This window comes from Pyrus communis, chromosome 3 (assembly GCF_041283825.1).
Source record: "Pyrus communis isolate YQ-2024b chromosome 3, ASM4128382v1, whole genome shotgun sequence".
Classification (NCBI taxonomy): domain Eukaryota; kingdom Viridiplantae; phylum Streptophyta; class Magnoliopsida; order Rosales; family Rosaceae; genus Pyrus; species Pyrus communis.
In genome coordinates this window covers 7,395,110-7,420,628 of record NC_142567.1, presented here as the reverse complement: position 1 = coordinate 7,420,628, position 25,519 = coordinate 7,395,110, and the positions used below count along the sequence as shown (strand labels likewise).

Genomic DNA, 25,519 nt, shown 5'->3' with positions numbered 1-25,519 from the left:
TGCCTTCTAGAACACCCAAAATCAGCCACAAAACACTTAGTTTCTAGAAGGCCCAATTTTGAATGAATTTCCTAAACCTTTTTCTGATTGGATTTTGATTTAATTTGGCCATTTTCCTCTTGGATTTGGATTGTATAAGTCCATATCTGAAACCAATTGGACTAGGACTTAAGTTCCCAACCTTTGCCGCAAACCCTAGGGGCCCTAATCACTTATTTCTGCTAGGTTTAACCCTAAATTCTGATTGCTAGGGTTTTGGCCGAGTACTATATAAAGGGACCTTAAGTTGCCGCACCCCCTTACACACACACCATCCATTCAGAAAATACAACTTTGTGTCGCAAATCCTAGGGAGAAGAAGGAGTGCCGTGGCTTCCATAGGAGAAGGAGACCCTTGTGCCGCAAGGAATCTGCAACCCTTGGTGACTTTCAGAGTTTTTTCTTCCCTCGTTTCGTTTCCATGTTTATTTTAATTTGCTTTTCAATTGTTATGAACATGTGTAACTAAGTTTTTCTTAGTTAGAGGTGAATTCAAAGCCATGGACATATGTTTTATATGAATTGATTTACTCCAGATTTTGTTTCTTGAATTGTGAATGCGATTTACTTAATTGATTTATTGAGAACTTGTTCTTGTGTGTTGATTAAGGATGCATACTTAGTTTTCATGCATGAATTTGATGCTAGGATATGAGGGAATTTCACCTAATCGTTATGAACTTATATTCACAAGTAGTAAAAATCACTAGTCATGATTGTATTAAGTAAATTCTAGGCAAGAGTATCATGCAATTCATAGTTACGAATGCCTAGTCAATGCTTAAGGTTCTCAAAAAGCTTAATGATCTTTGATTTTATCTCTATTATGCAGTTCATGTAGGGAATTTGATAAGAATAATTTGATTGTCGATGCGTTTTCCATCCAATTCAATGAAAATAGGAAAATCTGAAAGTTAATTTGTGTTTTTCACAATTAATTTGGAGCATTGTCATTCACGGTTTAAAGGGATAAAATCTGGAAATCAACATATGTGCGTGTGTGGAGAAGGACCCTCTAACTAGCCTTTTTCCCATTCAATTCACCTAATTTAGTGTCTAATCTGTTTAGTTTACAATCTGCCCAATTTAATTAATTTCGTCCAAATCAATTCCCCTTTTTATTAAGTGTGTTAGATTAGTTAGTAAAGTGTTTGAATCTGTCCAAATTAGTGTTTTGAGTCTAAGTTAGTTAAATTTCGTTCAAATCACCCTTTAGAGTCTAGTTTGAGTCTATTTGATTGTTTTGTGCTGTTTTGAGTCTTTTTAATTTGTTTTGAGTCATATAGGTCTAGTTAAGTGTTTTAAAGTTTAGTTTTGTGTTTTTAAGTCAGTTTAGAGTAGATTAGCATCCCTAGTTAATCCCCGGTTAGAACGGTCCCTACTTGCATATATACTACAATTGTCACAAATAGGGTTTAATTTGTGTGTTATGATAATTTTCACAACAAAATTTTGGCGCCATTGCCAGGGATTAGCAAACTTGCTAATCCCTTGTGTTTGTGTCGTGTCAAAGTGTGTCTTAAGGTCAAGAGTGTCGTGTGTTTATTTGTTCTTTCTTTTAGTGTTTACCGTGCCTTATTTCTTAGTTTTTGTGTGTTTGCCGTGCCTCTAAGAGAGTTGATGAATTCTTTTGTTTCATTGTTCTAGGTACAAGTGTATGACTCGTAGTTCTCATCCCGTTCGTGAGAATATCTTGGAGTTTGACGACGATTTTGAACGAAATTTGAGAAGAAAGAGGAAGCAACCAAAACCTAATCCACCTAGTTCTAGTTCTGAGGCCGAATCTGATGAAGAAGAAGTGGAAGAGGAAGAACAAGTCATGGCGGCAGATAATCGAACAATCAAGGAGCTTTCTGCCTCGGGGTTGGACAATGTCGTGCCAATTTGCATTAAATACCCTAGGGCGGCTCAAGGCAAGACTGATGAGTTCGAATTGAAGTCAAGCTTGCTGCATCATATTCCCAAATACCATGGGCTGTCCATGGAAGATCCAAACAAGCATTTGAAGGAGTTTGAAGTTGTATGCTCAAGCATGACACCTATTAATGTTGATGGGAATATTTTAAAGATGAAAACTTTTCCATTCTTTCTTGTGGAAAAGGCTAAGGATTGGCTTTATGAATTGGCACCCGGGACCATTACTTGTTGGGAAAGTATGAAGAGAGCATTCTTGGAGAAATTTTTCCCAACTTCAAGAGTGATTCTTTTGAGGAAGAAGATTAGCGGAATTCAACAAAATCAAGGGGAGTCTTTTCCAGTGTATTATTAGCGTTTCAAGATGTTAGTTGCATCATGCCCTCAACATCAACTGAAGGAAGAGCTCTTAATTCAAGATTTCTACGAGGGACTCCTTCCAATTGAAAGGCAAATGCTAGATGCTTCAGCGGGAGGTGCTTTGGTTGACAAAACACCGGTGGCTGCCAAGGTCTTAATTGTAAATCGAGCATTGAATGCACAACAATATGAAGGTGTTGGACAAAGAGATACCCTACAGCAACATGTGAATGAGGTAAGTGCAATTTCTAAAATTCAATCTCAATTAGCTAACCTCACTATGTTTGTGTCTCAGGTGGTCGATGGATCCAAAGTGCAAGGTGCGGCCATTTGTGGAGTGTGCTCCATGCAAGGGTAGGTAAATTTCAGTTGCAAATGAAAATTACAAGCACTGGGATTTGCTCTCTTTATCGCTGAGAGATTCTCTGTGATCGATGGCAATGGCGGACAATGGCAGTCGTCTGCAAATGCACAACAGCGAGGATGAGCTTCTTCTGCTTCAGAGAAATCAGTTTCGACGACAAGCCCAACTGCCGAAACCTCCTCCGAAACGTTTCGACCCTGCCCGTCTTTAAAAAAGGCCTCTTCACTTGCTGCAGCCCATCCTTGCTGGAAATATTATTCTCAGGTTTATCTCACACAATTACGGTTTTTTCCCTAATTGTTTTTTTTTACAGCAAATAAAGATAGAGTCAAATGTTTTTAATTTAATTTTTAATGCATGAGTCTCATTAACAACCAATAAGATGAAATTAAAATCAATTTAAATTATTTTTAGTCATTAATGTAATTAATGGGGCCCAATATATTAATAAATAAAAGGCTGGCTGTTACAACAGTCTTCCATCTGAAGTTCCTTTCTTTGGAGAGGGAGATGAAAGCTATCTTTCTGATTATGGGTGTCTTTTTCTTGTATGAAACTGATGAAAGCAGCTTGCTTAATTACTTCCATAACCCCCCATGCGGCCTACCTAGATTGGATCAACTCTAGTAGATGATTTTATTGGCGTTGCTAAGATGCATGTTGCTTGTACGGATGTTTTACGTTAGGTTCTTCAAATGTCTTCATTTGAATGGAACTAAGATTAAAATGGAATGACACCAAAATACAATTGGAAAATAGAGAGTTGGAAGATAAAACTGGAACAACTGATCGATTTCCTTCTTATAAGAACAAGAAAAGTACAAAAATTTAAAATCTGACCCATTTCCTTCTCGAAGACAAAGCTGCCGAGATCCATATCAAAACTCCAATTTGGCAACTGATGAGCAACAAAATTCTGCTCCCTGAAAACATGTTTCATGCCTCAGCTCATCTCACATATAACCAATTGACTCATCAATGTTTTGCATCTGCTCACAATTGTATCAAGTATTAAGAGGATAATAGCTATCAACCAGATTTTGCTAGAACAAAGTGACAACAAACACCTCTGTCAATAAAATCTCCTTGTCCCGAGAACTCCACCCACACTGATCTTAAACCATCAACATTAAGCTTATACCAACAAATATCACGAGGTTCCCAAGCAATGGGAGCAGCCTTCTATTAGGTTTATGGGAGAGAACCAACTCAACCCTTCACCCAGTTATTGACTTTTTGCTTGTTTAGTAACAAGCATGGAATTTGAAGGGCTAGTTGATTCATAACACAATACTTGAAAATCAGGAATCAAATCAAAATGTTTATTTATTTTTTGTTGGTAACACATTTACAAATTTGATTTAGAAAATACATATAAAGATAACTTTTGTCCTCAATTGATAGAGAATGGAGGATGGGAAAGCGCCAATGCCATAGGTTATCAAGGCCAAAATCAAAGGAATGATCCATACTCAAATACATATAATCCGGGTTAGAGAGATCATCCAAACTTCAAGTGAAGTGAGCCTCAACAACCTCAACAACAAGGAGGATATAGACAGCCACCCCCTGGGTTCTATCAAAGGCCATACGTACCACCACAATTTCCACCACAATTCGCCTAACCAAATTCAGGTACGTCTTTAGACAATGATACACTTATTAAGTTACTTGCCAATTTGTCTCGGGGGCAAGATAATCAAAACAAAGCGATGCAAAATCAAGACGAAAGGGTGGACCAGTTAGAGAAACAAATTGGGCAGATAGCGGAATTTGTAGGACAATTCCGAGACCAAGGCAAACTACCTAGCTCGACCATCGTCAATCCAAAAGGAGGTTTTGAAACCGCTAAGGCTATCACCTTGAGAAGTGGCAAGGAAGTTGGAACTAGCCCCGAACCAACCAAATCAAGTAAAAAAGAGGACGAAAAGCTGCTGCTCGAAGAGGAGGAATTGGACAAAGCCACGGCAAGGGTGGAACAAACATTGCCGCAGCTCCCATTGTCCCAAAACCGTCCCACACCACCAAGGTAAGTCCAAATTCGACTTTGTCAAGTTCTATTCCACTAAATGTGCCCCTTTCTTAGCAGGTTTAGGCAATCAAAGAAGGAGGAGAATGAAAATGACATTTTGGAAACCTTTAGGAAAGTTCAAGTCAATATCCCGCTCCTTGATGCAATCAAGCAAGTTCCTAAGTATGCCAAATTCTTAAAAGAGCTTTGCACAACAAGGAAGAGGATTTCAAACAAGGAGGTGGTCCAGGTAAGTGAGAATGTGTCTGCAGTGCTACAAAGAAAACTACCACCTAAATGCAAAGATCCGGGTAGTTTTACAATTCCTTGTGTTATTGGAAATACTAAGTTTGAACATGCTATGTTAGACTTAAGAGCTTCAATTAATGTCATGCCTTACTTAATTTATGCATCTATGAACTTAGGAGAGCTTAAAAATGATGGTGTGATTATTCAATGGGCCGATCGTTCTAATGCATATCCAAAAGGAGTTTTGGAAGATGTTTTGGTGCAGGTTAACAATTTGATCTTTCCAGCGAACTTTTATGTGCTTGACATGGAAGATTCGACCCATTCTACCCCATTGCCGATCCTCCTTAGGAGACCTTTCATGAAAACGCCTGCACCAAGATAGATGTGTTCAATGGGACATTAACAATGGAATTTGATGGGGAAGTTATTGATTTCAATCTTTCTAAAACTATAAAATATCCTAAAGATGATCATTCTTGTTTTTCTATTGATATATTTGATTCATTGGCGCAGGATTATTTTGACTCCTTAGAGAGGGATCCCCTTGAAACGACCATTACTAAAGGAATGGGACTTAAAAACAAAGGGGCAGGAGAAGATCAAACCCACGACATGCATGAGAAATTCCATGCCGTGCCTACATGTGAAGATGAGGCCAAGATGGTTGCTGCCCTTGAGTCGTTGCCATAACACTTTGGTAAGCCTCCAAACCCAATTCCAATTCCTGTTTCTACTAACAAGTTGTTCCTTCAGTGATTCAGGCACCCATTCTTAAGCTTAAACCATTACCGGATCATTTGAAGTATGTCTATTTGGGAGAAAATGAGACATTGCCCGTCATAGTTTCCTCATCCCTCATGGCAATGGAGGAGGAGAAATTGATTCGGGTGTTGAAAGAATACAAAACAGCCATAGGATGGACCTTGGCCGACATCAAGGGTATTAATCCTACAACTTGCATGCATCGCATACTTCTAGAAGAGGGGGCTAAACCAACTAGAGAGACTCAACACCGGCTTAACCCTCCAATGATGGAAGTTGTGAAAAATGAGATTATCAAGCTTCTTGATTGTGGGGTGATCTATCCTATCTCGGATAGCCGTTGGGTTTCACCGGTTCAAGTTGTTCCAAAGAAATCCGGAGTGACTGTGGTGAAGAATGCCGAGAATGAGCTTGTGCCAACCCGTATCCAAATAGGCTGGAGAGTGTGCATTGACTATAGGAAGCTCAACGCCACCACAAGGAAAAATCACTTTCCTTTGCCGTTCATTGATCAAATGCTTGAAAGGTTAGCCGGTCATTCTTTTTATTGTTTTCTTGATGGTTATTCGGAATATAATCAAATTGTTATAGCTCCAGATGATCAAGAAAATACTACTTTTACTTGTCCATTTGGTACTTTTGCTTATCGTCGAATGCCATTTGGTTTATGTAATGCACCAGCCACCTTTCAAATATGCATGGTAAGTATCTTTTTAGATTTTGTAGAAAAGATTATTGAAATTTTCATGGATGATTTTAGCGTGTTTGGTGATTCATTTGATGATTGTTTAGATAATCTCACATTAATCTTGAAACGATGCATTGAAACTAACCTTGTTTTAAATTGGGAAAAATGTCATTTTATGGTAAAACAAGGAATAGTTCTAGGTCATATTGTTTCGGCCAAGGGTATTGAAGTTGATAAATCAAAAATAGATTTTGTACGCTACTTACCCTCTCCTACTTCAGTTAGAGAGGTTCATTCTTTTCTTGGACATGCAAGATTCTATAGGCGATTCATCAAAGACTTTTCTAAGATTTCCCAACCCCTATGCTGACTTCTCCAAAAGGATGTACCATTCAAGTTCGACGAGGAATGTGAGAAGGCCTTCAAACACCTAAAGGAGATGCTTACTTCGGCCCCTATCATAGTTCTACCAGATTGAAGCCTTCCTTTTGAGCTTATGTGTGATGCCTTAGATTATGCATTAGGAGCTGTTTTAGGCCAAATGAAGAAGAAGTAACCATATGTCATATATTATGCATCTCAGACTCTAAATGATGCTCAGTTGAACTACTCCACAACGGAAAAAGAACTTCTTGCTGTTGTTTTTGCTTTGGATAAGTTTCGTTCTTATTTACTTGGAACTAAAGTTATAATCTACTCTGATCATGCAGCGTTGAAGTACTTACTTACGAAGAAGGAGGCCAAACCAAGGCTTATTTGTTGGATGCTTCTCCTCCAAGAGTTCGATATCGAAATCTGGGACAAGAAAGAAAGTGAAAACGTGGTGGCTAACCACTTAAGCTGTATGGTGCATGAGGAGGATGCCGTGCCTATCCCAGAGACATTCCCAGATGAGCAGTTGTTGTCCATTGAGGTAAATGCACCATGGTATACCGATTTAGTGAACTATTTAGTGTCTAAACAAGTTCCAAGCACCCTAAACAAGCACCAAAGTGATAAACTAAAAAAGGATGCACGTTTTTATATGTGAGATGACCCATATTTGTGGAAATATTGCCCTGATCAGACTCTACCTAGGTGTGTGCATGAAACGGAGTTTAATTCAATTTTAACTTTTTGTCACACTTATCCATGTGGGGATCATTTTGGCACTCAAAGAACAGCACATAAAGTCTTAGAATGTGGATTTTATTGGCCTACTATATTTAAGGATGCTAGAACTTTTTGTGTGACTTGTGATCGTTGCCAAAGAACTGGCAATATAGGTGCCAAAGACCAAATGCCGCAACATCCCATCTTTTCTGTCGAAATTTTTGATGTTTGGGATATTGATTTCATGGGTCATTTTCCTTCATCTTATGGTTGTGTTTATATTTTACTTGCGGTTGATTATGTTTCGAAATGGGTGGAAGCAAAAGCCACCTGTACTAATGATTCCAAAGTGGTTGCAGAATTTGTGAAAATTAACATATTTGCAAGATTTGGAATGCCAAGGGTTCTTATAAGTGATGGAGGTTTTCACTTTTGTAATCAGACCATAGAGGTGTTGCTCAAGAAGTATAATGCCACGCATAAGGTTTCCACACCTTATCATCTTCAAACAAGTGGGCAAGCCGAGGTTTCTAATCAAGAAATCAAGCAGATTTTAAAGAATACCGTTGGGCTAACTCGGAAGGATTGGAGCTTGCGTTTGAATGACGCATTGTGGGCATATCGTACCGCCTACAAAACACCAATTGGGATGTCCCCATTTCGGCTCATCTATGGGAAACCATGCCACCTTCTCGTTGAATTGGAGCATAAAGCACATTGGGTCGTCAAGACATTTAATATGGACATAGATGCCGTTGGAATTCATAGGAAGCTTCAATTGAATGAGCTTGAGGAGATAAGGAATGAGGCTTATGAGAACGCGCACATTTACAAAGAGAAAACAAAGGCTTACCATGACAAGATGATTCATAGCAAGACATTCTCAATAGGGCAGAAAGTGTTACTTTTCAATTCTCGCCTTCGCTTGTTTCCCAGTAAGTTACGTTCTAAATGGATTGATTTGTTTGTTATTACTAATGTCTTTCCTCATGGTGCAGTCCAAATTTAAAGTTTGAAAACGAGACATGAATTTAAAGTGAATGGACACCATTTGAAGCCCTACTACGAGAATTTCCAGGAGCATGCCGTCGTACCCCTCCATGCTGTGAGCCCTAGTGAAGATTAAAAGAAGGTATCGTCCGGCTGGAAGACTTTAAAGCAAGCGCTTCTTGGGAGGCAACCCATGTGTTCAAACGAGGAGATGATGGAACTCTAGCTTCACAACCAGATTTGCGTTCCTAAACCCTACTCTTTATCGCTTTTACTTTGCCATGCTTGACATGTTGTTAGTTGTGTACTTGTTTGTTTGTTTGTGAGTTTATGCTTAAAACATTGAGGACAATGTTTGGTTTTAAGCGTGGGGGGGGGGGGTAAACAAGTTATTTTTGCATGATTTTCATGGGATTTTATCACCTATCACTTCTAAAGTTGTTATTCACTGTTTTTAAATGTTTTTAGTGTGTTTTGAAGTGTTTTTATGTGTCCTAAACAGAAAATCCGAAAATTTGAAAAAAAATCGAAAAAAGTGTTTGGAAAACCCAAAAAGAGTTGTTTTTAGAGTCGTTTTTGTTTTTATGTTTGTTTGTGTCTTAGGGTACCTTCCAACACAATGATGAGGATTTGGTTTTTAATTGCATGACCATTAAAGAAAATTACAAACATGGATGGAAGTTTGATATGCTCTTTGGTTTGTGCTTAGTTGTAGTTGACATTTACGAATTCACTTGTAATCACAAAAGAAAAAAAATCAGTTTTTGTAATATGCTTGAAGGAAAAAACTCAAACTAACGCTACAACCCTGAGACACTTGAGCCTAAACGTTCTTTGGAGAGTTATTAATCTTGATTTCTTGTTTTCTAAAGTCATTGCATGATCTCATTATTCTTTGCTTGGTTGCTACTTAGAATACGTTTTATCACTATAGTTCCAAATACTAGAACTCATACCCGTTTCATTCAAAGCATGAAATTGATTAGCATAACAAATAATAAGATGAAGTTGTTTAGTTTAAGCCCAGAGCCAAAAAGCCTTACCCCTTTGCATATGTATTGTAGGATTAACCCCTTTGAGCCTTATTTAGCCTATTTTCTTTGTTAACCACATTATCCTTACCTAGCCTAGAATAGGAATACCCATACCCTTGTTCTTAAAGGATAGTGAAGCATGACATAGAGGGAATTCCTTTTGTTTTACAAATTGCAGAAAAACAAGTGTGGGGGAAGGGTTTATATGAAGGAGAAAAATAAAAAAAATAAAAAAATAAAAAATAAGTTGAAAATAAGTGAGAATGAACTCACAAGTATTGGTTGTTGAAGAAAAGGTCCAAAAGTTTGAATCTGACCCTAAGTTTTGTGTGAATCTTCCCTTGGTGTTAAAAGTTGATTTTTGCATTCAAAAGTGAAGTCCAAGTGTTCAATTCATTACTTTGCTTACTAGTGCTTTAAGAACTTTTGTTTATCCTTACCTTTCTTGGTTAGCCAATACCTTAGCCCCGTTACAACCCTTAAACTTCTATCTTGATTGTTATGCGTTTCAATATGTGGAGTTTAAAATTGGTTTGAGCATATGGTATCCCTGGTTCTTGCATCTAAGTAGTGGCATTCCATTCATGAGATCATATACATATACATGTTAATAATTCCAGAAAGTGCCTTCTTTCATTATACATATGTGAGTGCTAGTCTACATGTTTACATCAATCTTCTCACTTATACCTCGTGTAGGGAGTGTAGTCAGAAAATCTGTGTAAAAATAGAGAGTATGTCTTGTGAGGAATTGAGGGATTCTCTAAGGCATGTTACTACATTCAAAATCATGTTTTAATTGATGAAATGCCAGAGAGTGAGTGGTAATTATGATTAAGTATGTGCTCGAGGGTAGGGATAACTAAAATCTATGGGAGTGGTGATCTTTAATATGTCATGTTGCATTGGAAATCCCTGAGGTAATGTTGGAATGTCTAGGTTGTGTTTTGCTTGTTTTGTTTATTTCGTTTTGCTCGAGGACTAGCAAAAGCTAAGTGTGGGGGAATTTGATAGGAGCATATTTATGCTACTTAGTTATGTTATTTCCTTACATTTAGTGAGCTAATTGCTACTTATTATAGTGTTTTAAGCTATTTTCGTTTGTTTGTAGGTCCTAATGACAAAGTTGGCAAGAAAAGGCGATTTTGAGCCTTTTAGAGCAGTTTTGGGCTTATTATGGACAGCTTGTATGTGGAGCAAGGTGGATGGACGAATTTGGAGTCAAAAGAGGCTAGGAACATGCTACAAATCAGAAAAGGAAAGATCACGACAAAGAAGATAAGGGAAGAGCTAGAAATATGGAAACTTATCCTAACAACCTTACCTTATCCAAACCTTATCCTATCTTATCCTAACCTAATCTTGTTCCACCTTAATCCTAGCTGCAAGTGGACCTAAAAACCTAATTTCTAGAAGCCTTATCTGACCCTAAAAGGGTGCCGCACCTTTCCCCCTTTTATGCCTTCTAGAACACCCAAAATCAGCCACAAAACACTTAGTTTCTAGAAGGCCCAATTTTGGACGAATTTCCTAAACCTTTTTCTAATTGGATTCTGATTTAATTTGGCCCTTTTCCTCTTGGATTTGGATTGTATAAGTCCATATCTGAAACCAATTGGGCTAGGACTTAAGTTCCCAACCTTTGCCGCAAACCCTAGGGGCCCTAATCACTTATTTCTGCTAGGTTTAACCCTAAATTCTTATTGCTAGGGTTTTGGCCGAGTACTATACAAAGGGACCTTAAGTTGCCGCACCCCTTTACACACCCTAGGCAGCCATTCATCATTCAATTCGTTCATTCATTCACACACACACACACACCATCCCTTTAGAAAATACAACCTTGTGCCGCAAATCCTAGGGAGAAGAAGGAGTGTCGTGGCTTCCATAGGAGAATGAGACCCTTGTGCCGCAAGGAATCTGCAACCCTTGGAGATTTTTAGAGTTTTTTCTTCCCTTGTTTCGTTTCCATGTTTATTTTAATTTGCTTTTCAATTGTTATGAACATGTGTAACTAAGTTTTTCTTAGTTAGAGGTGAATTCAAAGCCATGGACATATGTTTTATATGAATTGATTTCCTCCAGATTTTGTTTCTTGAATTGTGAATGCGATTTACTTAATTGATTTATTGAGAACTTGTTCTAGTGTGTTGATTAAGGATGCATACTTAGTTTTCATGCATGAATTTGATCCTAGGATATAAGGGAATTTCAGCTAATCGTTATGAACTTATATTCACAAGTAGTAAAAATCACTAGTCATGATTGTATTAAGTAAATTCTAGGCAAGGGTATCATGCAATTCATAGTTACGAATGCCTAGTCAATGCTTAGGGTTCTCAAAAAGCTTAATGATCTTTGATTTTATCTCTATTATGCAGTTCATGTAGGGAATTTGATAAGAATAATTTGATTGTCGATGCGTTTTCCATCCAATTCAATGAAAATAGGAAAATCTGAAAGTTAATTTGTGTTTTTCACAATTAATTTGGAGCATTGTCATTCACGGTTTAAAGGGATAAAATCTGGAAATCAATTTGTGTTACATATGTGCGTGTGTGGATAAGGACCCTCTAACTAGCCTTTTTCCCATTCAATTCACCTAATTTAGTGCCTAATCTATTTAGTTTACAATCTGCCCAATTTAATTAATTTCGTCCAAATCAATTCCCCATTTTATTAAGTGTGTTAGATTAGTTAGTAAAGTGTTTGAATCTGTCCAAATTAGTGTTTTGAGTCTAAGTTAGTTAAATTTCGTTCAAATCACCCTTTAGAGTCTAGTTTGAGTCTATTTGATTGTTTTGTGCTGTTTTGAGTCTTTTTAATTTGTTTTGAGTCATATAGGTCTAGTTAAGTGTTTTAAAGTTTAGTTTTTTGTTTTTAAGTCAGTTTAGAGTAGATTAGCATCCCTAGTTAATCCCCGGTTAGAACGATCCCTACTTGCATATATACTACAATTGTCACAAATAGGGTTTAATTTGTGTGTTACGATAATTTTCACATCAATAATTTTTACATTTGAGGTCAAGCAATTGGTGATCCCAATTATGTAGCGAAGGAGGCAGTGGTTCCCAGAAATTAACAACTGACGGTGCTCTTTTGTTTCTCAAAAAGGTGAAGGACAGGTTTCGTGACAATAATGGAAAACATGATATATTTTGGGATTTAATCACTTTGTACTTAATTTTGGGATATAAACACTTCGTGCCGGAGGGTTATCGAATAACCTTGGAAGTTGCTGGTACTGTAAACTTGACAAACATGAACATATTTTGTAATTATTTTAATTAAAAAGGGTATTGAAGTATTTTCATGTTAAATTTTGGTTAGAATTATAAAATATTATAACAATTGGCTAAAATTCTATTCATGTTCCAAATTTAAGCTATTTTCCAAATTTAAGCCTAATTTTAAGATGGGAATCATTTATAGAGCAACTCCAGCCCTTAGGGCGATAATTGTATGGGTTATTAAGCAATTGGCAATTATTGTCTTAGTGAACAGCCTGAGGCATCTTCAGTCCGTAAATAAATTGTCTAGTGAATTCACCTTAAAAAAATTATTTTTTAAAATAATAATTAAAATAAATAAATAAATAATATTATTTTATAATAAAAATATCATTTTTTATGGAACCATCCCACTCTCTTTCCTTTTCTCCCTCGATTCCTCTGTCCGTCCGTCTATTATTTTCGGGAACCATCATTCCCTCCCCCTTCGACTTCACGATCGCTGACAACAGGTCCTAGTACACCAGATCGTGATGCAGATTATGGTACACCGTAGCTCTCGATCGTCCAATTCCATCACTTCGTCTCTCTCTGTCCATTCATCTTTCTCCGTCTGTTCCTCCATTTCGCCTCTCTCCGTCTCCTGCATTCTCGCCTGCAATTTTTTTTGTCATGTGACATCAGCATGACGTCATATCGCCTCAAGCACAGAGGTAGGCGAGAATCGCCTAATTGTTGAGTCTAGGGGAGTCGGCCCCACTGAATAGCAAGGACAATTTGGGTTGGCTAGAGCAATTTTTATTGGTATAATACTTGGGTCCTCACTGGTCAGAACCCAACATACTGAATCTTTGAGGTGGATCAATAATATTGAAACAGTTGACACTTTAAGCAATTTTTCATTATTAACCAAACACCCGCTATTTCCCTAACCAAACACTCCACATTTCCTCTTCATCACTATCCAAGAACTCATTTTCTCTCTCAACAAGAAGACAAACACCCCCATCCATAATTGTCAACCAACCATTGTGGCCTCGTCGGATCACCCATCATCAGAGGATTTGATCTCTCTTTCGTTCTTTCTCTTCAAATCAACATCAAAAGGAAGTCGCCGGATGCAATCGACGTCAATGATGACATGGTTTCCAGCGAAGGACAGAGAAGTGGTTGTGGGTACCTTCTGTAGTTTGATAGTCAACGCCAATGTTGATGTGGTCTCTGGCCAATGAAGGGGAGGGAAGTGGTGCTGACATAGCTACGATAAAGAAGAGGGTTTGGGGGCAGGACAATAGAGAGATTGGAGGAAAATATGTGGGTGGGTTCAACGGAGGAGATGAGGTTACCGACACTAAAATTGGCAGAAGCAAGAAAGAGATGGAGGTTAGGAAATGGAGGGGAAAGGCGTTGGGGAAGAAAGCAGTTGTTTGGATGTGTGGTATTGTGTTTGGTTACATGTTTATAGAACTTATAATGAAACAGGTGTTTTGTTCTCATTGGGCCACTTCATTTAGTCAGTCTTTTAGGTACTCCCCATTGAGTACCCAAGTATTTTCCTTTTTATTGGGGTAGGGGGATTAAATCACCCAATTGCAAGAGGACTTGCTCTTAGATCCTCATTTAAGGGTCATACTTGCATAATATATCCAAATTTAAAATTATTGATCATCTAAAATGTGCAAAATATACAGGATTAGTTAGACTGAAATGAAATGAAATGAAATACGAATAATCAAATGGCTTAACAATTATTGATTAAGAAAGAGGGCTATTAAGAAAGGTTTGGGTTTGATAATTAATTATTGGATTGATCTAGTCATTGAGTTCTGTTATTTTCCCCTCCTTATTAATCAAAAGGCTAGTTAATATATAGTAATTGATATATTGGTAAAGGTGTTAGACATAGAGATCCCTTATCTCCTTACATTTTCATTTTATGCATGGAGTCACTTATCAAAAATGTTATTTTTACCATTTATTTTTACCATGTCTGTAATAGAAATGAAATCCACATGTGTTGGTGAACCCTACCTCTATAAGAAATATGGGACAAATAATAGTACAAATAGATAGTTAAACGAGATAGCAAAGACCATTAAGAATCAAGTAGGAATTCTTTTATCACCTTTTGGTTATAGAATTACTAACCCTATGCCTACAAATAATTGTTTGATTTTTGCTAAAGCCATTGCCAAAGCTGCGAGAAATTTTCTAAATACTCTCAACTCTTTTGCTAAAGTTTCTGGACAAAAAATAAACTTCAATAAGTCTTCTATGTATTTTTCTAATAATTTTAGTAATGTGTGTTGAAATAATACAAGGAATTTTTTTTTGAAATGTCATATGAACTTGTACGCATTTTTTAATTTGTCATATAAACTAAAATTTTAAGCAATTTGTCATACCAACTTTTTAAAATCATTAATTTGTCATCTTTCTCTAATTCCGTTAAGGTTTTCAATTCAATATAAGTCATCTGCCTTGCACATGACTTGTGTTTAGGATTATTTTGGTTGTTCTAATATCTTACTTCCCTTCGACAAAAAACTATAGGTTTCTCAGGCAATTGAACAATATTTTTTATATGATAGCAATGAAATGATCATGCAATGTACTGTCTTCTGGTTATTCCAAATATGTAATGATACATAAGTGCGAGTTTGCATTTTAGCATAACACAAAGACATAATTTCATATGGGTTTTGCAAATGAGAAACAGGTTGACATTTCATGCCATAAATGGAGTTGTAAATGCATATGCTCTAAAGAAATGTAAAGAATTTAAGTGTGTGTACTAAAGAAAGTAAAAAGCTTGTGAAAAGATGTTAAAATGACCTAAATAACCCTAAACACAACTCGCACATAACTTATATTGGATGGAAAACTTAATGGAGTTAGGGTGAGATGACAAATTAATCATTTTGTAAAGTTGGAATGATAAATTGCTTAAAATTTTAGTTTATATGACACGTTGAAAAATGTGAACAAGTGCATATGATATTTCAAAACATTTCTCATAATACGAATACAACACAAAGCTACAGTGAGTGAGAAAGTATATAAGGACACACGTTATAATCTTTTGGAAAGACCTTACAAATTCTACATAGTTAATTTTAGGGTAAATTACATAAAACTATCTCAACTATTGGGTCGGTCACAGTTTCATAACCCGTCTTTAAAAAATTTCAATGTCATACCTTATCTTCGAATTTGTTGCAATGTCATACCTTCCGTCAGTTGTCTGTCAATTCCTCTGTTAAATGCTGACGTGGCTTGAGACGGGGCACATTTTCTATTAAAAAAATTAATAAAATATTAAAAAATAATAATTTACCCTTAAAAAATAAAAAAACCAAATACCCATCTTCCCCGACCCTTCCTCTTCCTTGCAACCTAAATCCAAAACCACTCCCACCCACGCCAACATCTTCCCCCCTAGACCCACCTCGTCATTCTCTACCGCAGCCACATCATCCTCATCCTCCTTCTATCCAACCCCCAAGCCTTTGAGCTTGGCCACCGAGCATCCGCATCACGCCCGAAACAGCAACACAGCACGGGGGAGTAGAGGACGCGAATGAGGATGAGGAGGTCGAAAGGGAGTTGAAGATGTAGGAAAAGTAGGAGGTGATGAGGAAGGTCTCGAAGAAGAGGACGAGAATGAGGATGAGGAGGTAAAGGGTGGTCGACGACGAGTGCTTGCAGAGGAGGGTGCAATTAGGGTTTGAGGATTTGGGTTTGGGGGTTGAATAGGAAGAGGAGGAGGAGGATGACGTGGCAGTGGTAGAGAAAGAGGAGGTGGGTATGGGGGGAGATGTTGGTGTGGGTGGGATTTGGGTTTGGGGTGGTTTTGGATTTAGGTTACAGGGAAGGGGAAGGGGTCGAGGAAGATGGGTGTTTGGGTTTTTATTTTTTATTTTTTTTAAGGGTAAATTATTTAGGGTTTAGGGTTTAGGGTTTGGCTTGGGTGGGAGTGGTTTTGAATTTGGGTTGCAGGGAAAGGGAAAGGGTCGGGGAAAATGGGTGTTTGGGTTTTCTTTTTTAAGTGTAAATTATTATTTTTTAATATTTTATTAATTTTTTAATATAAAGTGGGTCCTGCCTCAAGCCACGTCAGCATTTAACAAAGGAATTGACAGACAACTGACGGAAGGTATGACATTGCAACAAATTCGAAGATAAGGTATGACATTGAAATTTTTTAAAGACGGAGTATGAAACTGTGACTGACCCAATAGTTAAGGTAGTTTTATGTAATTTACCCTTAATTTTAAGAGTTCAAAAGAAACTAGATAGGTGGAAAGTCAATTCTCTTTGAAGAGCTAGTAATCTAAGTTTAATTAAACCTAATTTACAAGTGTTCGTTTAAGATGTTCGAGTCGCTCTGTATTGTAGCAGATCAATTTCAACCCCCTTGTATTGTACATTAACTTTAATGTTTCAATCGTCTGATTTTTTTTTTTTTTTTTTTTTAACAAACGATATTATTTATACTAAGAGGGAGAGGGGGAGGCTATGTCTCACAATGAGTTAGCAATACTGTGATTCAAATTTGCCTTTAACATTTATCGAATCTATGATCTCTCACTTACAACATTTATAATCCTCACAAAACCCTCTAATTGTAGAAACTTTCTCCATGATAAGCTCAGTACTTGGGAGTGGGCCAATTTGCTAGGCTTGAGACTTAGCATTCAGTTGTGGGCCGACAGAATCATTGAAGTTGAGATGGGTTTGTGCCATTTGGACCCAAAAAGAGAGAGAGAGAGAGAGAGAGAGAGAGAGAGAGAGAGAGAGAGAGAGAGAGAGAGAGAGAGAGAGAGAGAGAGAGAGAGAGAGAGAGAGAGAGAGAGAGAGAGAGAGAGAGGGCAATTAGCCATTTTAGACATATTTTGACAATTTGCTGCACTTTTGATTAGACTTATAAAAGTTGCTCACCATATCAATTTTGGCTGAGAAAAATTAAAATTGTCATTCACTGATAAAAACTACTAAAAACGCAACAACACTTAACGGCACTCTCAGATCCATTCTTTGATCCTTCGTCTTGACTAATCAAATTTAGGGTGGAGAAGAACATATGAAAACGCCATAGAAATAACTTAGTTGTGTTGTTGTTGTTTGAGTGATGGTTCAACTTCGAAATGGGAAAGTATCGTTGAGCGTTGTTATGTTTTTTCCCCTTTCCGATTAACGAATGACAATATTGACTTTTCACAGCCAAAATTGATAAAAGAGCAAATTTTCAAAAAGTGTGATCAAGGTGCAATAAATTGTCAAAATATGTTTAAAGCGGGTAATTGCCCTGAAAAATGAAAATCAGATTGATGACATTTGGATTCTTAATGAAAGGGTGAAATTGAAAGTTAATCATTAGACTCCATAGTCTTCACCGCATAGGAGCACAGCTCATCGTTCGTTTTCGTACGCAAAGAATAAAAACGAACTTTTCCAACCGTGATGAGCAGCATCAAGCAGACGTGTACGTGTGAGATTAAAAGTTTCCGCTATGGAAACCAAACCGAAGTATAAATACGTAGTCCAGCGGAAGTTGGTTGGGGAAACGCGCATTCCTTTCTCATCGTCTTCCTGCAACTTACTGTGAGTCATTTTCTTCCTGTAATTTTCTTAGTCATTATCGCTTTCAATTTCTTTTGGGGATTTCGATTCGAAACCCTAGATTTTTGTATCACTGCTATCAACGGGTACTTTGATTTTTGTTTTTTGGGAATTTTGTTTTTAATTTTGTTTTAGAGAAATGCTCTTCTCTCTGTTTGCGTATTAATTTGTTCTGGTAAGCTTTGAGTTCGTGCATAATTGATCGGTCATCATTGTTTATGTGTTTTATTTTATATGGTTGATTACGAAATTGGGGTTTATTTAGTTGAGCTGACCTGAATATTTTGATATTTGAATTTTGAACTATGAATTTGCTCCTTTTTATCTGAATTTTATGCATTTCCATGGAAAGGAAACAGTGAGCAAAGGAAAATTTGAGTAAAAGAATGCAGTGTTACACACTGATGACATGTCTCTGTCCCCGAATCGTTGTTGTTCACTTTTTTGATTGATTGTTGTATCCAATCTTATACCTACTAGAAGATGGAGTCTATGTTTGTGTGTACATGTGATTGCAATTTCTGGTGTATTGTGTGTAAGGAAACTCGACTGTGACTCCGGTGGAGTATTGTTGTGATTACGATTACACTAGTTTAAGGGTTTAGAATGAATATGATTTTGGTGATTGATGAGTGTTTTTTTTTTGGGGGGGTCAATTAAGAATGGGTTTCTTGTCTGCGTGCAGTTAAACATGGAAACCAAACTCAAGTCTGTAACAGCGACGCTCTTTCTGTGCTTCCTCTTGTTTCCGTTGGTTTTTTGCGAGTCCAACGATGGGTTGCTCCGGATTGGGCTCAAAAAGAGGAAATTGGATCAAAATAACAGGGTTGCTGCCCAGATTGATTCCAAGGAAGGAGAGTCTCTGAGAGCTGCGCTCCAAAAGTATCGTCTGGGTGGAAACTTGGCTGATTCTCAGGACATTGATATTGTGTCTCTCAAGAATTACATGGATGCTCAATACTTTGGCGAGATTGGTATTGGCACTCCCCCTCAGAAGTTCACTGTGATATTTGATACTGGTAGTGCAAATTTGTGGGTGCCTTCGTCTAAGTGTTATTTCTCGGTGAGTTTCGTTGCTTTAGTTTCTATATCTTTTGTATGGTATTTATAGTATAATTTCCTCTCTTTGTGCTGCTACGTAGGAGACAATGTAATTATTTTGAGTATGAGTGCAGATTGCATGCTATTTACATCCAAAATACAAGTCAAGCAGTTCCAGCACCTACAACAAAAATGGTTTGTTTCTTCAGCATGATTGTTATTATTATTTTATTGTTGTTAGTCCATGCGTCATATACCCATTGGTGGAATATTCCCATTGATTAACAGAGAGATCATTCTGGTGTCTTCCATTATGCAGGTAAGCCTGCAGCCATCCAGTATGGAACTGGAGCTATTTCTGGGTTCTTCAGTGAAGATCATGTAACAGTTGGTGATCTTGTGGTTAAAGATCAGGTTAGTTTAGCATTAGTCATACATATTCAACTTCGTGTTGGTGGTTTGTCCTTACTAACACAGGCAGTATGTTTCAGGAATTTATTGAGGCAACCAAGGAACCCGGCGTCACATTCGTGGTAGCCAAATTTGATGGCATACTTGGACTTGGATTTCAAGAGATTTCAGTTGGAAATGCTGTACCTGTGTGGTATGTTGTGTCTCCTATGCTGTTATTCTGAGTTTCTGCTTTGTTTAGATCTGAAGGTTGTGTGTCATTGACTCCCAAGGAAAGTTCATGGCACAGGAATTTCAGGTTTCATTTTCCAAGAATTCTAACTTTAGGATTTCTGCAGGTATAACATGGTCAATCAGGGTCTTCTGAAGGAACCAGTTTTCTCATTCTGGTTTAATCGTAATGCTGACGAAGAAGAAGGAGGTGAAATTGTTTTTGGTGGAGTGGATCCCAATCACTACAAGGGAGAGCACACGTATGTTCCTGTTACACAGAAAGGCTATTGGCAGGTTGGTGTCTGATTGTTCATTGTGTGATAAATATCAAGTTCGTGAAAAAGTTCTAATATTATCCACTTTATTGCTCTTGTTGACAGTTTGACATGGGTGATGTTATGATTGATGGTCAAACTACTGGTAAATGAAAAATATTTTATGTTTGCTTTCTTCTTTCTTACACATGATATTTTGTTTAGTATGATGTTATTGACTTCTAGTCTGATGTAATCATAACTACGGCAGGATTTTGTGCTAGTGGCTGTTCGGCTATTGCTGATTCTGGAACTTCTTTGTTGGTTGGCCCAACGGTGTGTATTTGTGTATTCTTATGTGTTTTTTTTTAGTTCTGAAGTCAAACATTCTCTGTTTACTTCTCTTAATTAGATGGTTCAGAATTTATCAAGGGTGGCCTTGATGCATGTCCTATAAGAGAAATTCTGTTCATTTTTTCTACTCTTATTCTTTTGCACATCATAATATGGAAATGCATTCCTCTTCTTTCTTCTTTTTCTAACGATATTGTCAATTGTGGTTTTCTCATCAATCCACGCAAATTTTATTTTCTAATTATTCTATTTTATTGTGGAAACATACGGGGTCCTTGGATTTTGAGCTGGTACTTCAGCAGTTATTGCTTTCCTATTGATTGATTATTCTTTAGACAAGGAAAATGAATTATTTTCATTAACATTTGGTTGTAACTTTGAGTTCAACGCATTTGCATGTGGAATGTTTATGTGTTTATTGTTTGTTTTTATTATTTGTTGTTCCTTGTTTTCATTTACAGACTATTATTACTGAACTCAATCATGCCATTGGAGCCTCTGGCATTGTAAGTCAAGAATGCAAGACTGTCGTTGCAGAATATGGGGAAACCATAATTGAGAGAATTTTAGCAAAGGTACAATTTTCATGCTCCCATGGTTACGTAAAGTTGATCAACCACTTGGTTTTGCGAACTCTAAGAGATTTTTAAACCTACTACTTGTTGATTTCTATGTAACTGTATTTACTACTTTTATTTTGGCAGGATCAACCAGCGAAAATCTGCTCTCAGATTGGTTTGTGCTCATTTGATGGGACTCATGGTGTTAGGTTAGACTCAATTTGCTTTCTGAGGCACATGGTAGAAATATGTTTGCTTTGAACTACAATAACATGGCTAACTTATTAATTATTATACATGTATATGTTTCTGCAATCATATTTTCTATATGTTTATTTATTGTATTTTCAATGCACTCTATTTATATATGTTTTGCAAATGTGACTGGTCAGTATTGGAATCAAGAGTGTTGTGGAGAACACTCACAAGGTATCTGGTGACTTATCTGATGCAACATGTTCTGCTTGTGAGATGACGGTTGTTTGGATGCAAAACCAGCTCAAGCAGAATCAGACAGAGGAGCGAATTCTTGACTATGTGAATCAGGTGAAGTTACCCTTTCATCTGATATGTTTCTGTAGGTTGCTGTTTTTTGGCTTGCTTGTGATCTGGTTTGTAATTGCAGCTCTGTGATCGGTTGCCTAGCCCAATGGGAGAATCTGCAGTTGATTGTGCCGGTTTGTCATCCATGCCCAGTGTTTCCTTCACTATCGGTGGAAGAACATTTGATCTCACCCCTGAACAGGTGCCGTATAATGTTTAGTTGACAATTTTGGTTTTTGTTTGACTGCATATCTTGTGTTATCTCTTCCAGCCATTGGCCTGTCTTTACATGCAAAGCGTCAACAGTGGCTTAGTTGAGCATTACTAATGTATTTCTTTTTCTTTTTTTTGATGGAAACCAGTACGTGCTCAAAGTAGGCGAGGGAGATGCAGCACAATGCATTAGTGGATTTACTGCTTTGGATGTCCCACCTCCCCGCGGACCTCTCTGGTACAATCTATATTCTATTTAGATTTTACGATCATCTTTTTTTGTTTTCATCGGTGCTTGAAGATCGTTGTGTTTGTAGATCCTTTTGTTTCTCCAGTCAGATTTGTGAAGTTTGTGGGTTAATTGGTGATCCTTTTGTCTTGTTGGCTAGAGAGCAACTCGAAAGCCCTGACTAATGTTTTGTTTTTGCAACAGGATCTTGGGTGATGTATTCATGGGTCGCTACCATACCGTGTTTGACTATGGCAATGAGAGAATTGGGTTTGCAGAAGCTGCATAGATAAATATTAGTTTCTCATGTTCAGTTTGTGCTCGTCTCTTATTCCTACTTTAACATTGCGGATTTTCACAATATCCTATCCAGTACTGGTAGTAATCTCTGGATCATAACCTGCATGTAAATATTTCAGCGTCGAGCCTTTATCCGATGTATTTTCGACGCTGAACTTAAAACTGAGGAAATGGATGGTTTCCGGCGGTGTTTTCGAATGCAATACATTTGATCGACGGTTTTGTATGCTTACGTTTGTGATGTCTTATTGTTAGTCGAATGGGGAACTCAATTTCCGGCCCTGTAATTTACTGATTGCTCAAGATTATATAGATGAACGCCGTTAGACCGGAAATATTCGTTGTCCCTGGAATTAATCCGGTGGTAGAGCGGGGCTTGGTTAAGTTCCTCGGGAAGCATAGGTCTTATGTTCGACTCCTGATGCGACAGATTATATTTAATAAGGTATGCATCTACTAGCCAAGTTATGAAAGCGTCAAGTTCATGGATTGGGATTGATTAGGGCAGGGAGTGGAAAACCACTTTAAACCATGACGGTTGAGATGATCCTATTTTCTCATAATAGCTCTTCCACCCCTTTCAAATCCCCCCCTTGCGGGGTAGTAGATTAAATCGCCTCCCCCCTCCAGCTAATCCATTGGGCTACAGGTGACCCCGGTTGCCCATCTAGGCCAAAATTGACTAGTCCAGCCTCGTGTGACGTATGATTGAGATCCGTCACAATTAAAAAATTGTAAAAAATTAATTAAAAAGACAAAAATTATAAAAATGAATTAAAAATACAAAATATATAAATAATTTTTATTTTTTTTTTGCTATAAATACCTAACCATGTTCTTCCACCTTACTCTACATCTCAAATATTTTCAAATACTTTCAACCAATCTTATATTATTATCCAAAATTAAAAATAAATTTATCTTTTATTATTTTATAAATAATAATACTAATAATTATAATTTAATACAAATAGCCTGGGCTATTCAGCTTAGATCATCTTTAACTCTTAGGCTAAAACCTAAAATTTTTTAACTCAGAAATATTTTTTTTCCTCCAACCCTTATTGTGACATCCCATTCCGAAGATATCAAAACGTACGTGTGAAAAGACACTTTTACCCCTAGTTCGTTCTTTTTTTTTCGTTATTGGTTGTTTGGTGCGGTGTTGGCATGTGTTGGGCCACACACACACACTCTCACTCTCACTGTCTCTCTGTCCCTTTCCCTGTCTCTCTCCCGTGAACCCCATTCCTTCATCTTCCTTCGAACACGTACAGACACACACACAAACATACTAAACACCCACAGATCGAGGGAACCAAGACCACAGTCGAGCTCGTGAGGTTGAGGGGAGTGCAGCTGTACCATTTTCAGGTAAGATTATCACTGTTTTCACGTTGATTTCACAAGGTCCGATTTGGGGTACTATTCATGCAAATGCATTTTCTCACGTTTTAAGGGAAATGGAGCTCGTAGGTAGCTTGGTGTGGTCCCAAGGAGTCTCGGAGTAGTTCGTTTGAAGAATTTGGACGTCGGGATCGCCTTATTCGAAGTTGGCCGGATTTGGAGTTTGGGGACAGGTAAGATCTCGTAGTTTTTGGCTCTTAAAAGTTGTATGGTTGTGTTCTCCTAGTTTTAGGCGTCATTTTGGTGCAAAAATCACGAAAAATGGTTGAAAAACGAGAGAGAAATCGAAGTTAGAAGTTTTTCCAATTTTCCGGCGCCGGCGACGGCGCCAGAGGTTCGCCGGAGAAGGAGACGGAATATTCCTGACGCCGTTAACAGAATCTGTCAAAACTGACGGAATATTCCTTACGGCGTCAATTGATGCCGTCAGCATGCCAGGCACGTGCCTGCGCGTGGCCGGCGCGTGGGGGCCCGTGCGGCGGTGAAAAAATTTTCTAAAAATTTGAGTGTGATCCTGAGGTTGTGTAGAGCACGTTGGTATATTCATTTGTCCAATTTGAGCAATGTATGAGAAGTTATTATGAGAAGTTGGTTATGTAAAATTGACGTTTTTTTAGTGGTTTCGCATATAGGTGATACGTATCCCGAGGACGAGCGTGGTCACTCGAGGCAGGGGGGCTACAACCCTTCCACATACCAGTGAGTGGGTTTTTGGTTTTCCGTATATACCTATATACTATATTTTTCCCAGAAATTGATTAAATGGTTGTCAGTTATATGCCATGCATTACTTTATCGTTAGTCAGGCATCGTTGGTTGCATTAGTAGTTGCATATATATATATATACATATGCATATTGGGTGCTGTGGACGCACAGGTAAGTGCCAGGTAAGTGTTATTCATGTTTATATTTCAGTAGTGGTTTGAGATGCTTAGAGAGCTCATAACCTGCACCCCCGGTGTTAGTGCTCCAGCCCAGAGTAGGGCACAGTCCTTCACGTGATGTTCACCTCCCGCACCACACGCTCAGCTTGGATCCAAGTTAGGTGCACAGTCCTGTCGTACAGACCACTTTAGGTGGTTCTGACTCGTAGGTGACCCGCGATTATTCGTACAGCCTTCACGTGATCGTAGCACTAGAGCGTATATATATGTATTACACCCAGGCCTGTCGTACAGACCACTTTAGGTGGTTCCGACTCGTGGGCAGGTTCAGTTATTGAGTTTGAGATTTGAGCTCTATATGCAGCCGTACAGGTCACGTTAGGTGACTCCGACTGCCAGATTATATGTTGTTGACATGATTTATACCTGAGCACTTGCACTTCATTATGAGATTTCAATATGGCATATTCTTGAGCATGTTTCGTACATATATACGTATATCTATTTTCTGGGAAGTATTTATAAATGGTTTTCGAAAGCTTTGTTTTTGCCCACTCACGCTTTTGTTTTGCGCCCTTCCAGGTTCTAGTTGCTTAGCAGTTTCGGTGGTTTCCCAGAGGGCTTTCCCGGCATTTCTGACAGACACTCACCAGCGTAGGGTCACCTTCGGGTGTACTATTGTCGAATCATTTTCTTTGGACTGCTGTAGACTTAATGCTCTGAACTTAGCGTCTCACTTTCGCTAGCACA

The 25,519-nt window shown here is 37.9% G+C and overlaps 1 protein-coding gene across 1 annotated transcript; it reads left to right on the top strand.

Moving 5' to 3' along the window:
• Positions 1 to 18,107: 18,107 nt before the first annotated feature.
• On the top strand, positions 18,108 to 22,702 carry LOC137715271 (aspartic proteinase A1). The gene is made up of 14 exons (XM_068454535.2): positions 18,108 to 18,340; positions 19,044 to 19,421; positions 19,534 to 19,594; positions 19,719 to 19,813; positions 19,891 to 20,003; positions 20,149 to 20,317; positions 20,404 to 20,443; positions 20,549 to 20,613; positions 21,093 to 21,206; positions 21,336 to 21,400; positions 21,584 to 21,737; positions 21,817 to 21,936; positions 22,097 to 22,185; positions 22,381 to 22,702. Exons 2-14 carry the CDS (start codon positions 19,050 to 19,052, stop codon positions 22,463 to 22,465), a joined length of 1,542 nt encoding a protein of 513 aa, XP_068310636.2. The 5' UTR covers positions 18,108 to 18,340; positions 19,044 to 19,049; the 3' UTR covers positions 22,466 to 22,702.
• The last annotated feature ends 2,817 nt before the right edge of the window (positions 22,703 to 25,519 follow it).